Source organism: Etheostoma spectabile, chromosome 6, assembly GCF_008692095.1.
Source record: "Etheostoma spectabile isolate EspeVRDwgs_2016 chromosome 6, UIUC_Espe_1.0, whole genome shotgun sequence".
NCBI classification, from domain to species: domain Eukaryota; kingdom Metazoa; phylum Chordata; class Actinopteri; order Perciformes; family Percidae; genus Etheostoma; species Etheostoma spectabile.
Genome location: NC_045738.1, coordinates 8,513,059 through 8,528,909, shown reverse-complemented (window position 1 = coordinate 8,528,909; position 15,851 = coordinate 8,513,059). Strand labels below are relative to the sequence as shown.

At 40.9% G+C, this 15,851-nt stretch overlaps 1 protein-coding gene across 3 annotated transcripts in view; it reads right to left on the bottom strand.

The window, feature by feature from the left end:
- The window catches only part of galnt1 (UDP-N-acetyl-alpha-D-galactosamine:polypeptide N-acetylgalactosaminyltransferase 1), a 40,723-nt gene that overhangs the window by 8,787 nt on the left and 16,085 nt on the right, over positions 1-15,851 (bottom strand). For all 3 annotated transcript variants that reach the window (XR_004332447.1, XM_032518563.1, XM_032518564.1), the window contains exons 3-7: positions 5,947-6,086; positions 5,685-5,853; positions 1,700-1,866; positions 981-1,108; positions 784-863 (exon numbers count right to left, since the gene is read on the bottom strand). Coding sequence is in view for 2 of the 3 variants with exons in the window: in XM_032518563.1 (XP_032374454.1) it covers positions 784-863; positions 981-1,108; positions 1,700-1,866; positions 5,685-5,853; positions 5,947-6,085 (683 nt within the window). In the remaining variant the exon portion in view is untranslated. The remainder of the gene's footprint in view (positions 1-783; positions 864-980; positions 1,109-1,699; positions 1,867-5,684; positions 5,854-5,946; positions 6,087-15,851) is intronic.

The following is a 15,851-nucleotide window of genomic DNA, read 5'->3' as shown; positions in this document are numbered from 1 at the left end:
TTTAGAAGTGGGCTGGCTGCTAGTTATCCATCTATGGCGGTGACAATGGTGTTAAGATTCAAATTGACTCCCAAGACAAGACGGTGCTCACCCAACTGGCCAATAAGAACGTGGCCCCACACATATTTTCACATTGAGAGAAAAATCCTGAGACGAGAGCAAAAAGCTGAATCGAGAGCAAAGACTTTTTGAGAGCGAGAAGAAAAACGTTTTGAGAAAAACACAGAAAAGATTTTTTTTTTTCAAACCGATAGCAAAAAATATATATTTGAGAGTTTAAAAAAGTATTTATAGAGAGATTTATTTTTGCTATTGGTATGAAAACTTTTTCTCTCAAATATTCGTTTTTCTCTCAAAATGTTTTTTGCTATCAGTGTGATAACTTTTTCTCTCAAACCTTTTTTTCCTCTCAGATCTTTTTTTCCCTTACATGTAATTCAATTCTAGCTCCATACAGAACAGAGTACACTTTAATATCAGTTTTTTTTATTGCAAATATTCCACAACCTTATCGCACATGGCATATTTTCCTCATATCGTGCGGCCCTAGTGTGTGTATGTGCGCATTTGAGCACCTGCTTGCGGGAAGCAGTAAAGAAAGAATGAGTAATTAAGCATCAAATAAAAACAGGGGCAAGCCACATGCAGGCTCAACAATAGTTTATTGATTTTTTTTTTTTGCTTGCCATAGTCTGTGTATTTATGTGTGTGTGTGTGTGTGTGTGTGTGTGTGTGTGTGTGTGTGTGTGTGTGTGTGTGTGTGTGTGTGTGTGTGTGTCTTACTTGTCTTGCTTGATGCGGGCAAGCAGAGGCTCTAGCCACCCTGTTGTGCATTCACAATGAGCATCCAGAAAGGTGATGACCTAGAAACCATTAGAAAACAAGGTAAGAAAACATTAGGCAAACCAAACATTGCACAGACCATATGGTGAGCAGGTCAGCGGGTAGTGGATGTCACGTATGTGCACAGGCACACACACCTGGCCAGTGGAGATGGACGCTCCCTTGAGGCGAGCACGAATAAGTCCAGACCGCTGCTCCATTCTCACCACTCTGACAGGGATTTCAAGCCTTTTGACATACTGCTCCAACGGCCGCTTTAGGAAATCTTAAACATAAAAATAAACATATACACACATATGCAATAAAAAAATCCAACAAACACACAAAAGCACACAGACAAAAACACACACAACAAAAGGTGGATTAGGAGCCACTCCTCCAAACTATTCCTTTTGTAGTAACCGAGATCAAAAGTAAGTGAGTGCTTGTGTGAATGTGCCTTGGCATGCCTCCCCAAGTTCCCTTCTACCTGCAGAATAACAACCCCCCTGATATGCACCATCCAACTGAAGGTCCCATAGGGTGAAATGGTGCTGTGTGGTGGTGGATGGGGGGGTATTGAGGGTAATAACAGAGTGTAATCCCCGCGGCTGGCGAATTAAAGACCTAATCTCCCCCAAACAGGGATTAACAGTACTGCACAGGGTGGAGTGGCCCACACAGGCCATATATGCTGACTGGGTGTTGGGCAACACAGACACACTTACGCACAAACTGCTACACACACAAACCCTGCAAAATCATACAGTAGGTCTAAAAAAAATAGGCTAAGCCTCAAACAAGAGGCACAAGCACTGAAGGAATTATGCAGTGAGTGAGTGAGTGAGTGTGAGTGTGTGTGTGTGTGCGCGTGTACCTCTCTCGCTGGCATCGTCCACCAGGACAATCTCCTCCAGCAGTGTGTGTGGAGAGCGGTCGATGACGGAGTGGACGGTTCGCAGCAGTGTGCTCCACGCCTCGTTGTGAAATACAATCACCACACTGGTACGAGGAAGATTATCGGGATATAACTTGTTTTTGCACCTATAAAAAGAAAGCAAAACTGAATCATCAATTGCAAAAAAAAATAATAGATATGAATGATAGAAAGATACTTAATGCAACAAATATGCATACCAAGCAACTTTTCAAAACATTAAAACTCTGAAGAGACAACACACGGACAAAAAAACAAAAAACAATCACATGGTACAACAAGAGGAAGTGTGATAATTGCCTCAAAAAACCAACACAGACGTGGTTACACAAAGACAACCACATGTGCAAAAAAGGGAAGTTGTAGGCTATGAACAAAACTGAACTGACAGAGACAGAGCGAGAAAAAAGAAACACACTCTAGTAGAGACATTACAGTCCAGCCTCTGTCTGATTGTAAGAGACTGCTACAGAGAGCTGCAGCTAAAGTGAGTCCACACAAGAGAGAGCTGAACAAGAAGGAAATAGCTAGAACTTAAACATCAACTAAACCGCATTAGTCAGTCATGAAATGGATGCATTAATCAGATCATTGTTTATGGCCTCGTGAAAAAACATATTTTTAGTGACTTCAAACACTGAAAACGGATGGTGAATAATGAGCGAGCAGCCGAGCGTAAATTCCAAATTAGACAGACACACAGAAGTAGTGGGTCAGCATGATGACCATTTAGTGATTAGTGATGCTAATTAAGAGTGTGAATCATTATCATAGCAGTGTTGCGCGAGAGCATTCGCGCACGCTCGGTTTTGTATCTCACAGGCCGCCATTGATTAATGATTATTTTATTTTAGTATGAAAATCAGCTTGCAGTGATTTGAAACCTGCTCGAAGCTCGTCCAACATAGTGCACTTTTTACAGGAGTTGTATTTGTTTTATACAAAAATGTATCAGTTTTGAGGTAAAGCATCACACATTCCCATCAGTTTTGTTTTTTTTGAATCTATAAAAGGATCCTTGAGTGAATTTCCATAAAATGTACTGCTGTATTTCATGATATTTATCATTTTCATGATACACCACATACAGTAACAGAAGATTGTATCCATATCACAGCTTCTAAACACTTATTACTTGGCCAACAAAATCCATTTTGGGGTTGCAAGAAAGACAATCTTTCTTTCAAAAATAATTTGTAGGCAAACCTATGTAGGGCAATAAACCCTAAAACCTGCCATGATACCTGCATGCAAGCTCTCTGACTTAAAACTGTCTCAGAGTCAAGTGTTTTTGTCAAAAGACGCTTAGTAAGCTGCTGAAACATCTATCATCTATTCATGACAAAACTGAAAGCAGCTTGTGACTTCCTTCCTCTGACAGATTCAACCCTCACAATAGCCAGATGGAATATGATCTCTAATCATAACTCCCTCCCTCCTTGTAATTATCCAGAGCGCTGGAATGCTTCCTCTCTCTCTCTCTGCTGCTGATTCTGAAAGAAGAAATGTAATGGCAACGGAGGAGAGAAGGTCAAGAATATACTCCATCCTGCAGCTGTACCAAAACACACACACACACACACACACACACACACACACACACACACACACACACACACACACACACACACACACACACACACACACACACACACACACACACACACACACACACACACACACACTTCTTAATCTGTGGTGTGCATGTGTGAGTGCTTGTACTCTGTACAAGAAAGAGAGGGTGATGATCGCACAAGTTGATTCATTGTAAAAACAGAGACACCCTTTGAGTCCTTCAACTTTTACACATCAGTTTGTTATTTCTGTGTACTCCGTTTTCTCACGAACACAAACAAATCTACCAAGACCACTTCTCATAGACGATCTTGACTGTGCAGCTGATAGATAACAAGATCTCTGTGTTTCCACCCAAACGACTTCTGGCGCAAAATCTGGCAACAGCAAAGCAGGGTAATGAGTTTCAGGCGGTTTCTCCAGCCAGTGGATTGTGGGGATAGTCAGAATGGGCGGGCAGACGGGTTCTGATTGAACGGCATCATTCTTGCGACATTAAACTCAGGCGCACACACACAAACATCTATTTATGCATGCTCATAAACATGTTACAGTTAAAATTGTCATGGAAAGTGTTTCATATGCACACGCATGCACGCACACACACACACACACACACACACACACACACACACACACACACACACACACACACACACACACACACACACACACACACACACACACACACACACACACACACACACACACACACGCAAACGGATGCGTGCCTGCACATATGGACTCTTTGCCTTGCTTGATAATGACTCGGTCTTATCTCCTAATTGGAAAAGCAGATAGACGAGAGAAGGCTGAGTGAAAACACACCTAGTAATCAACTCTCGCTCAAAGACTAAAACCTATTTCACGGATCAATGTCCTCTGTCTTTCCCGCCTGTCTAGTGTGCATGTGCCCCTGCCTGTCAGTATTGTGTCTGTCAGTCATTCTGTCTATCGCTCTCAAAACCTCCATTACTGATCAATGCATGTTCCTCTACTGAAGCGCACCACGGGGCAGAGGGTGGAGGGAGGCCGAGCTGCTTTCCACCTGCTTGAACTAACCTTGACATATTTCTCAAGCTGTTGGTTGGATGCATGCCTGTCTGCTGTTCTGACTGCCTCTCTGCCTGTCTAATGACTGAAAAACCTGCAGCCGCTGGCACTGACAGACACTTAAGTGACACTAAACTCCTCATTATAGAGAAGAAAGACTTGTGAATTGAACATACAACCTAGTATTATTGAAGCAAAATAAAAAAGGGGCAACATGACAGCATGTATTTCTTTTTGAAACAGGCCAGTGAGGGTTTAACCTTTAGAGTGAACCAATGGGTTATTAGTCATGATGAGGCAGTTTCATTTGATACGTCAGACAGAAAGGCGGGATTGTTAAAGAAATCTGTCATTACTGTATTGGTTAGACCTTTTAGTAACGCCTGTAAATGTAGCATTAGGTCACCACATAAAATAACTGGCTTGCTGTGTCCCCAATGACATACAACATACTAATTCTAAGCAGACATTGAGTCTGTGTTCTTACCGGAAACATGCCAAAATACTGACATTCAAAACTGTCACTTTTACACCTGTAGTTTGGTTCATTTGGTCCAGATGGACCAAGTGACAAAAATGACATATTGCTGCATTTTAGTGAGGTAAATCATAATCCAGTGACTGCCCATGCTGCACTTCAACGCATGCTTATGTGTAAATGTATCTTCTCTGGTGTCACAAAGAGCTCAGACAGAAATACCTTTTAAAAAAGCCTAATAGTAATTGATAGACTGCAAAAGAGTGTCTTGTACAGCAATACTACTGAGGGGGGTCACCACAGAACTTTTTAATGGACCTAATAGACAGCACATATAGACACAAGCACAACACACCACAGTGCTAATTGTTTTTGATTGTCTTGATCAGCTAAAAATCCCACAGTCGTGCTAACACGCAAACATGTTATCGTGGTTTGAAAATGATTCGCTTATACAGCTCACTTGTCATAGAAACCCTTCCGGTACAGCTCACAATCAGCAGATGGTTTAACAGTAGTTTAGCTTTTGTTTTGGTTACTTTCAGACCACAAAAAAAAAAACGCACAAGTGTTTGCTTGGTACTGAGAACCTTCTTTTTCAGGTGGTTTCAGTTATATAGTCCACACCAGAGTTCATCTTTCACATAGGCCAAAATCAAACGCACTAAACGGGAAGACAAGTTTGTGTTAGCACAAAAAACAGTTGATTTCTGGCTATACCAACAGTGGATGCCAGTGAGAGCCATTTTGACGGGAACTTAATGAGTAGAGTATGAGTAAGTGACAGGACAGATGATTAGCTGCAGGGAAGCTGCTCACCCTTCCAGGCGGACATCAGGCAGTGACCGATTGAGAGCAATCATCTCAGACGCCATGAGGTTGAACTGGTTGATCTTAAACATCTCCTTCATCTTGTCCTGGTTCTCCTTAGGGATCACCACAGGCTTTCCCCCTTCGCCGGGCCCGTCCCGCGTCCTGATCAGGGCATCTGTAACACACAAACACACACACACACAATGCTGAAAGGATGTGAGAGTGTGTCTCTCTGATCATTTGTTAATGTGTGGCACTCTACACTTACCTTGTCTCCCGGGCAGTCCTCTCTCTTTTTTGTCGTCACACTTGTTGCACTCACTGAAGTAGAGCAAAATGAACATGTCCAGCATCACCCACACCAGAGAGGTGGCCAAAACCACCTTACAGTAGGCAAACCTCCGCATCCTAACAACATAATAAGAGATAGAAGGGAAAAAGAGAAAATTTAAAGCTCTGGCTGACGTGAGAAGTGATGTGTGAGTCCTGATTCACACTCACACACACACACACACACACACACACACACACACACACACACACACACACACACACACACACACACACACACACACACACACACACTTTCTCTCCCTGCCTTTCTCCTCACTTCCCTCAACCTCCACGTCAAAGTATCTTCCCAATTCCTCCATTTGTCTTTCTGCCTGCCTGCCTGCCTGCCTGCCTGCCTGTCTCTCGGCTCTTATCTGTTGGCTGTTTATCAGCGCCTCTCCAAATGGTCACCTTCACACTTAGAGAGAGCTTAAAAATGAACATTGACATTTGTGATAGGATGTTTCAAGGTTTCTAAGCAAAGCTTTGGTTACTTCCAGGTTTTTAAACTAAGTTACACGGCAGAAACAAACATCTTCTGTGTCAGAGTTCCCAAACACCACAGTGTACAAGCCACCCTTTATTCAATCAACATACCAATTCCCTGTGTGCTAAAGTGCAGTCTCACACACACACGTGTGAGAGAGAGAGAGAGAGAGAGAGAGAGAGAGAGAGAGAGAGAGAGAGAGAGAGCAAGAGAGAGCGAGAAAGAAAGAGAGCAGAAGAGAGAGCAGAAGAGAGAGAGAGGAGCTGTGATAGTAATTGCTTTTCTTTGGCAGGCAGCAAGAGACACACACAGCCACATTAAAATTCCTCTGCTCCCCTTTCCTTCTCTCCTCCAGCACCATCTCTCCTCTCTTTGGCTGATTCTCTGCCTCAGTGATCCCTCAGGTTGCAGCAGCACAAGCAGAAGGGAGAAAATTAATTTGGCCACAGTGATTTCTCTCGTGCCCCCGGGAGGAAGTATTTTTGCATAGCTAGCTTAACTTAGCTAAGTTTAGCTTGGATAGAGAACTGCATAGCAGCATTTCTTAAATCCACCTGATTCCAGGATTCTGGTTGCACAAAGTACCATCCACTGCAGAAAACTAAAAATGTGTCCTTTCTTAGACTGTTGTGTAATAACTACTTGCAATGAGAGATAAGCGCTTCAACACAGTCAATAACAAGAAGCACTAAATTGTGACAAACTGAAAACTTCTGAGTTTAATATGAACCAAAATACTGCTCTCAGATGCCATGCTGACCACAAGACTTAAAATTGCATAGCTCTTGTCAAGCTATTCACAGGAGTTTTGTAACCTTGGAAGACTATCTCTCATGTTGACAAAGAGAATCTAGGGCAGAGAACCCACCAGTAGATAAATGCAACGCTCTGATCGCTAGTTCTCAGTGAAGAAAAAATGTGATCAAATCAAGTAAACTACAGCAACAGGGGTTTGACAAGGTTAATGTTACAGCAGTTTAATCTACTGCAGACTGAATGAAATTTAAAATGTGACCTTAGTTTACAAGTTTTTGAGTGGTCTTACATCTACATGAAGACCCATTCATGTCAGATCATTTGGCAGTGGTCTTTTTAACTTTAACAGCACATCAGCTTTTTTGTCTTATGTGATATTAAACAGATATTGATGGGTTTTTGGACCGTCAGACATAACAAGAAATGTCAGGAGGTCGCCTGGGGCTTAAGGAAATTGTGCTGAGCAATGGGCAAGTTTGTGAAAGGACTGGAAGGTAAACAAAAAGCCGATAATAAAGCCCCAACAAACACGACAACTACCAAAACACAGGCAAGAACATACGTAATGGTCACCACAATTAAATCCAAAGATCCAACTGCCAATCTCCTAGTCAAATTGCTTTGTGTCTCATTGACTATCCCTTTGTGGAGAAACAGAAATGAATGTTGCACACCGCTCTCAAGAAGAAGAAGAAGAAGAAGAAACAGTTCTCAATGAATGCAAAGGTGCTTTATTGGCATGGGAAACAAACATTTACATTGCCAAAGCAAGTATATACTGTGTGTTTATATATATATATGTATGTGACACACACACACACACATATATACACACAAACTTATACTCTACAGTATAAAAACAGCAAATAGCTGAGTGCTGGGTGCTATTAAAAAATGAGCCAAGCCATACAGTACGTAACTGTGTCTTATAAGAGCTTTCACCCTAGCTGTTTTTTAAGTCTACTTTCTATTTTACTGTAAGCCCTAGTTAAATACCCAGGTTTTCTCAAATTTCAGGGTTCCCATCACATTCCTGACATTTTGGTGTTACACTACAGTCAGGACTGTTGTGGGGGAAACCAACATAAGAGTAAATAAAGAAAAAAAAATGTGGTAGGTCAGACCCTGTTAAGTAACAGTAAGCCAATTCCAAGATCCTCCAGATATCCTAAAAGAATTTGTCAAATTGCTTGTCTCACTGTTTAGACCAATCCTCTCAAAATTCTTTAAATTCCAAGAATAGTGGGAAGCTTGAATTACAGACCCTGCTCAACAATCTCTCTCCTTTCTGTTTCTCTGACCGCTGTTGATTGTACCGGCCTTGCTTGACCCCCACGCAGTAACATGACACAACCTGACATCACAGCAGAAACTTTGATCCTTTTCACCTTTACTGGCGCACAGGCAGAGCAATGCATGTAGGCCAAACACACTTGGGCAGAGACATTAAGGCACTCCGTCACAGAAACGCACACAAATTTTCTTGCTCACAAAGTTGTGTCAAAAGGCTGTCAAGAGATGTCAACTGGTTTCCTGAATGCTATTTGATCACAGCAGATGTAAAAGAAGTAGACAGCAGCGCTCCAAGCAGCAGCAGAGCAGATTTATATGTATGTGCATTGACTTAACACACTTTCCCATCACCGTCTCTCAGCTATGCCTTTCCCCTCATTGTATTTCTAATCAGGCATGACAGAGGACACCTCAGGTCTCCTATGTACTCACTGCAGCCACAGGCCTTGCTTCGGTGTGGGTTGCATGTATGTGAGCGTGTCAATTTAGTTTACGCTGGGTGCTATAGTTTCTTTGAAGTCTCTTTTAAACAACGTGGTTCCATATGACATTTAACAGACACACAAATCTCCACCCCTCCATCTCCGCACGTTCTCCCTAATCCATTAACATCTCATGTTCCCTCCATTTCTTCTCTCTCGCCCCACCCCCACTCCCCTGTTTGTCTCTTAGTAATCGTCGTCACCTTTCATGAGCGGTTGCCAACACTACTTCCCTACAAGAACACGGTTGCCATCACTACCTCCCTAGAATAACACAATTTCCCCCTCCACATCCTTCCCCGTGTCTCTACCATATCCCTCCATCTCTTCTTCTCAAGAGACTTAATCCCTTTCTGGAGATTGCACAACCAAAGATTCTCACAACCACTTGGACAAACTTTGGAGCTAAAGGATCCAGCACTCACTTTAATATGTATTACTGGGAGCAGGGAGCCTCCCTTCTGGGGATTTCGTGTTTATATGTATAAAAGAAAATAAATAGGGAGGGGAGATAGCACTTATATAAGGGAGTGCCAATAAGAGAGAAGGATTTATGTGTTACTAATTAATACAAAGTTTGTGCTGCTAATTCATTTAGTAAACTACAAACTGTTCATTTTCTCTCTGTGAAGCCTGGTTAATTCTTTATGAAACCAGATGCCCTTAAATTAAATAACTTTTTCCATCGTAAATGTGAGCAATGTGTGGTCACCTTATGTGGTTTCATTTATATATATTTTAAATAGTCAGCATATGTATATTGCTTTATAAGGGCCTCAGTTCTTGCATTTGGTGTAAATTTATTTTGTAAACTGTATGCCAAAGTTCACCACAAGGGGGCCGCGCCTTCCAGTGAGACGGCATTTTGTGGCTTTAGCCTCTCATCTGGCAGAAGCGACAGACAGAAACATAATGCCTGTTGCCGGTCTCATCATTTTCCTGTTCCTTCCAGTTTAGTCGCTGGTAAAAACACACATATGTGGTCAGAATAATGTCAGTACGTGGTATAAAAGCTTTTCCGTGTTTTACACTGGATGAAGATTGTAATTAGAAGTTATATAGAGGAACACAGTAACGTGGTCGGAGTGTTACAGCTAAAGCCAAGCAAGCTAGCTGCACTAACACAACGTCCGATTTTGAAGCTCCTATGTTATTTTAAGTCATGTTAAATGCTTTTCAAGCGAATCTGTGTTTGAAATACTGTTATGTATAGAGTTAACTTTTACTTGTGTAATGTCTCACGCCAGCTGTTTGTTAATGGAATTAACAGCATTCTGCTAATATGTTAGCATTAAGCCTGCACATCGGGAATCATAGCTATCAGCTATCAAAGCTGTAAGCAGCAGACCAAAGAAGTTTGGAAAAAGTGTATTTTACTTTCATTTGGATGTGAAACCAAACAAAACACACTGAAACATTCTGAAAATTATGTTTATTGAGGAAACTGTGGTAACTTAACCCTTTTATGGTATTTGGGTCAAATTGACCCATTTAATTTTTTTTACAAGAAATGGTACAAATATACATTTATTTATAACTGAAAATCAATGGCCTTACCTTATTTTCTGTGATAAACATGTATTCCTGACTCAATTCATAAAATTATTCTGCATATGACCACCACTTTTGTTTTTTCCAAGATAAGAATGATCACATAGTGGATTTTTAACATAATTTATAACCTTATGACAAAAAAACGAACCACACTTCCATTTTTAATTGTGTTCTAGTAGAGACTGAATTCCAAAAACATATGCTATCTCAATTGTTTGAAATTGAGATAAAGACAATATTTTTTGAAGTAAAATTTTATTTCAGAATTGTTTTTAAACCCCCAAATAAGTCACAGGTCAATCTGACCCGAGGGATACGAGAGGGTCCCGAAAGTGAAGAAAACACAATGGTTAATGATGTTCTTTTGAGAAGGACGGTGAAATTGAGAGAAGAACATGTTTCTGTGTAAAATAAAGTCTGGCAGAAGCGAGAGAATACACAATACCTGTTGCCAGTCTCATAATTTTCCCGTTCTTTTCAGAACAACATTTTAATCTGACCACAGGCCTCACGCCCGGGGCCTGTTAAATAAACAAGTGTGTAAAAATGCATGTTGCTGTTTTAAGAGTTGTCAATGAGAAAATAGAAAAACAGAAATGGTGCTATTCAAGTGCAGGATCTGTCCTTGGGTTATATGGGCTTAAAAAGCCAAACAACTGGAGCTAAACACTGTAGATGCTAATATTAGGGAAGGGAAACAGAACAAGGTGGTCTGAAGCCCCGTGTTCTCAATGGAGTAGTCGGGGTACACAGCGCAGTCTGCTTCTGTGAGAGAAACAATGCAAGCTGCTACAGTTCGTATGTTCTGCCGCATCGCAGACTGCAAAGTGGATCTGGCTACAGGAGCCGTTTAGCTCAGACTTTAACACATACAGTAGTTGGTGTGGTTCGAGGCCAGATCACGTTCTCACCACAAACGCTCATGGAGCACCTTCTCTGGGATGAATTTAACCTCAATTTGACAGTGTTTCTTCCATGTTTTTTCGGGTGGAGGATAAGAGGGAGAGTCTGCAGATTTCAATCCGCTCATGGATTGTCTTCTCTGGGATGAATTGAACCGCGATTTGATGGTGCCCCTCTTAATCTCTACAGGTACAGTGAAACTGCAAATGGCTCATTAAATCAGTTATGGCTCCTTTGATTGCTCTAACATTACTTGGATAACTGTGGCAATTCTAGAGCAAATACATGCCAACGAGCACTGACCTCCAGAGATATATGCATTTATCAGGTTAACATGCTCCAGCACCTTCATGCTCCTTCCCAAGCCCCAGTTAGAGGCTCTGTCCAGAGTTCGATTAAAAGCGCACTGAGACCACCTCATCAAGCAGGTGTTGGTACTCTTGTTTGGTACACTTTTACCCCCAATTTCAACCTGTTGCAGAACGGCTGCGGATCCGCTGCGTGTTGGCTCAATGCTCCGCTGTCCGTCAATACCCACCAGCCGTTCAGCAGTCAGTGAAAATACACAGATTGACTTTAATGGAAACCTAATGAATCCGCCGCTGTTCCGGAGCGGATTCGCAACTGTTCCGCAAAGTGTCTATCACTAGAGTTTGATTGCTGCGTTCTCACCTGCCCAAATGAACCCACCAAGGGGGAAAACGAACTCTAGTGCGATTCAACCCAACTAAATTAGGCAGATGTGAAAGCCCCCTAACTGAAATTAAATTTCACCCCTTCTTCTTTTCAAATATTTTCATGGGGGAAAGCTTGATTTAAGTACATTTTTATTTTTTATTTGACTAATTATGGACATTGGATATTAGTGATTTAGGGGACCCCTGAGTCAACTCCGAGTCAGCTTTTTTAAGCTATGCCTTTGTGGGCGGAGCAAAGCGAGATAACAGCATGGCAGACTATAAACTTTTACAAACCCAGTCTTGACTCAAAATGACCTGCTGTAACTACAAAACAAACAGAATAGAGAAGAAATGGAAACAGAGAAGGATGACAGTGACGGAAACCGAGGGCAGCATAACGTAAAGATTATTGTGGGGTGGCTGCTCTGCAGGTGCACTAGATGCACTAGGAGGTTGTGAATAATATATTTATTTATAATTAAAAGTGAGGTGTACAGATGGATTTTAAAGTTGATCGTTTTCTCAAAGTACTATTTCCAAAGTCAAGAATGAATTTAGTTTTTCATCAACTATATTTAAAAAAATATATATATATAATTTCAAAATGTAAGGCATTCTTATTAAACATACTATGAGTTTTTTTATATTAAATAGTGTGTATTCGTTGGAATACCATATTTATTTTATATTAGTATTGGCCTCAAAAACAAGTATTGTCGGACTAAGAGTGTGAACTAGAGAGAGAGACAGAAACAAAGTCAGAAAACAAAGTTTAAAAACTCACTGTAAATAAGGCAAAGACTGAAGCAGACAGAACTGCCCACGGCAGCGTAAAAGTTCAAACTGAAATAGATTACCAATGCAAAGCTTGGCACAGGCGCAAAGTGGAATTAAACACTTCAATCTCCAATCACTCGTGTATTTTCGGGCAAAAATCAATATTCATTATTGTCACAGGGTGTTCCGCTGACAGTTGGAGAGTGCAGCTGCCTGGCTATACAGTATCAGAATACCACAGACACAACACATGTATAAAAATAAACAAATTACAACAAACATAAGAATTCACGAACCCACAGCATTATGCCTCTTGGTCTGTGTGATCCAGTGTGCTGTAATTGTTCTTTTAACAACTCATACTATCGAGTGGAGGCTTTGATGACACTGATTGACAGAGTTGAAGAAAATAAACATAATACAGTAATTTAAACAATTAACACACCGTCACAGAATGTGTGTTAATTAACGCACACCCTGATCAAATCACAATACTTACAGTCTGAGCTGTTTGACCTGGCATGTTTGTGTGTCTGGCCTCTGTTGTGTGTCAGCTTCTCTCAGCGCTGCTCTTCTACCGCTACTCATGCCAAGCAGGCAGGATTTATGAGGCTCTGGCATCACAGCAGGATTTCCCTGCCTACTAACCACAATTGTCTACCTGGATTTTCTGAACATAAAAACGTGAAATTTGTATAAGACATTACCAGTGATATTAATAGGTTTTCACTGTAGTGAGTCCCCGGGACCCACAGGTGGTTATTTGAGTGGGTCCAGGGAAACTGGATGGGACGCCAATGATCTATGATCAATGGTCTATGGTTATAATTACGGTTACATTCATGTATGTTGAAAATGTATCTTAAAATTAAACCCAAATCCCAAATTTGAAAACTTTATTTACAAAACATTATACAAATGTCACATATTGAGTTGAGAACTCCAAGACCATTTACCTAGTAAATCCAATGGGATAAGTGATAAGAAAATGAACTAAGTCAAATTATGTGAAATTACAAAACATTAAACTTGATTAAGATGGTAGTCTGTAATTCAAGGCTGTAGCCCTTAATGATTTCTTGTATTTCATAGTGTAGAGCCTCCTCTCCTCTTTCCAGTTTTGTGGCAGCAAGGGCATTTAGTCTCTAACCTTGCAAGATAGATGTGGAGACGGTAAGAAAATGGTGACCAGAGGGTAGATTTAGAGATTCACGGATTTGATGCCAATATTTAGCTTACTGCATCTTTTCTAATTTTGCGTCCAGGACACAGGGCATCATCCCTGTGTTATACTGCACATTTTTTCTTATTGAATTGTTAAGTATTACATGTACTGGGTACCCTGGAAATCCAGGGTTCTCACGAGAGCACAATTTGAATTGAGTTACTCTGGCATCAAGTGATGCTAATCATTAACTATGCACTTGCAGCCGAGCTGAATTCATCGTATCAGTGTATCTGATATAGGCGGGCCAGAGACAAGCTAAACGGATGACGACAGTCGCTGCAACGTCAGTCAATAGTAAAGTTTGCAACATGGCTACAGACAGTTGTTTGAAATGGCTTTGGTAATTACAATGAATGAGTTAGACATGGAACAAATTACAACACCAAAAAAAGATACAATAAAAATATTTATTAATTTAACTTATTTTTTTAAATTAAGTGCTGTAGTAAAACTAGCAAGAGACAAGTTATATTGAGATAAGTTTTGGACACACTACGTTATTCAATGATTAAATTAATAAATACGTTTGTATCTCTTTTCGGTTTTGTAATTTGTAGATGTCCCTAAGCACTTGTCTTACTGCCTGTAGCGCTAGCAGCAGAGAGCAGAAGCCAGCAGGCAAGTGTTATTTAAATGAACTCCTGGTGTACTTACAAACTTCACAATCCATCAATTTATGAGTACAAAACCTATTTTTACTAATGTGGAAGTTTGGTATAATTTCAGGCATTTTTAGTGGTGTAATTTACAAGATACACCCGTGGTTCCATTAGCGCCTGCACTAAGCTAACCAGCTGATAACGCTAACTCGCCCAATGTTCAACCCAGGTGGAAAAAAGCTTTTGAGGGGTTGCTTGGCTCGAGGTCGTGGTTCAAAGGACCCTAGAGTTAAATTACTCTAAACCATCACTTTAAGTGAGGCCAAATTAAGGAAAGATTGGTGACTAAATCATTAAATAGTGTATGCAAATGAAAATTGAAATACAAATCGAATTGGCACCCATGTATCGTGAAAGAATCCAATCAGAACAAAAGCATATCGTCCCAGCCCTATTACTAAGTATTTTCAAATCCTTATTTTGAGCGATATGCATCCCAGCTAACCTGGCCGCTGGGTTCACCAACATTAGCTTCTTGTCTCATCAGGGGTCTAATAAACACCAAATAAATCAAAGGCAGTGCCCATAACACTATTTTCCAATCTACTTTAGCCGCTAAAATTCAAGGGACTCACTTGAGTGCGGCTTTCATGATCAATCAGCCGTTGAGGCTTTTGTCACTATTTGTCACTCTGCCTGAGGAGAAATTGCGATACTTGCGCTGCGGTGTATTTGGTTGTCATAACTTCACGAGTGATGAGATCCTGTCATTGTTCCAGTTGCTCACCCTCAAAGGGGAGAAAGAGCAGATGACTGTTCGCTTGAGTTCAATGGAGCAGACTGAACCCTTTTTTAAACAGGTTGTTAAATGTACTTGCCCAACATGGTGTTTTACTTGACCCGGGCCATCGGGCAACCCTTAATGTTGAATCCTACTCTTGAACATGTTGTCTCCTCGTTCAGGCATTCGAAACAGTAACAGAAACAGTAAATAGTAAAAACCCGATGTGACATTTGGCTGAAGCTAATCAGAGAGACATAAGTAACATGATGCTTCATTTATATATATATATATATATAT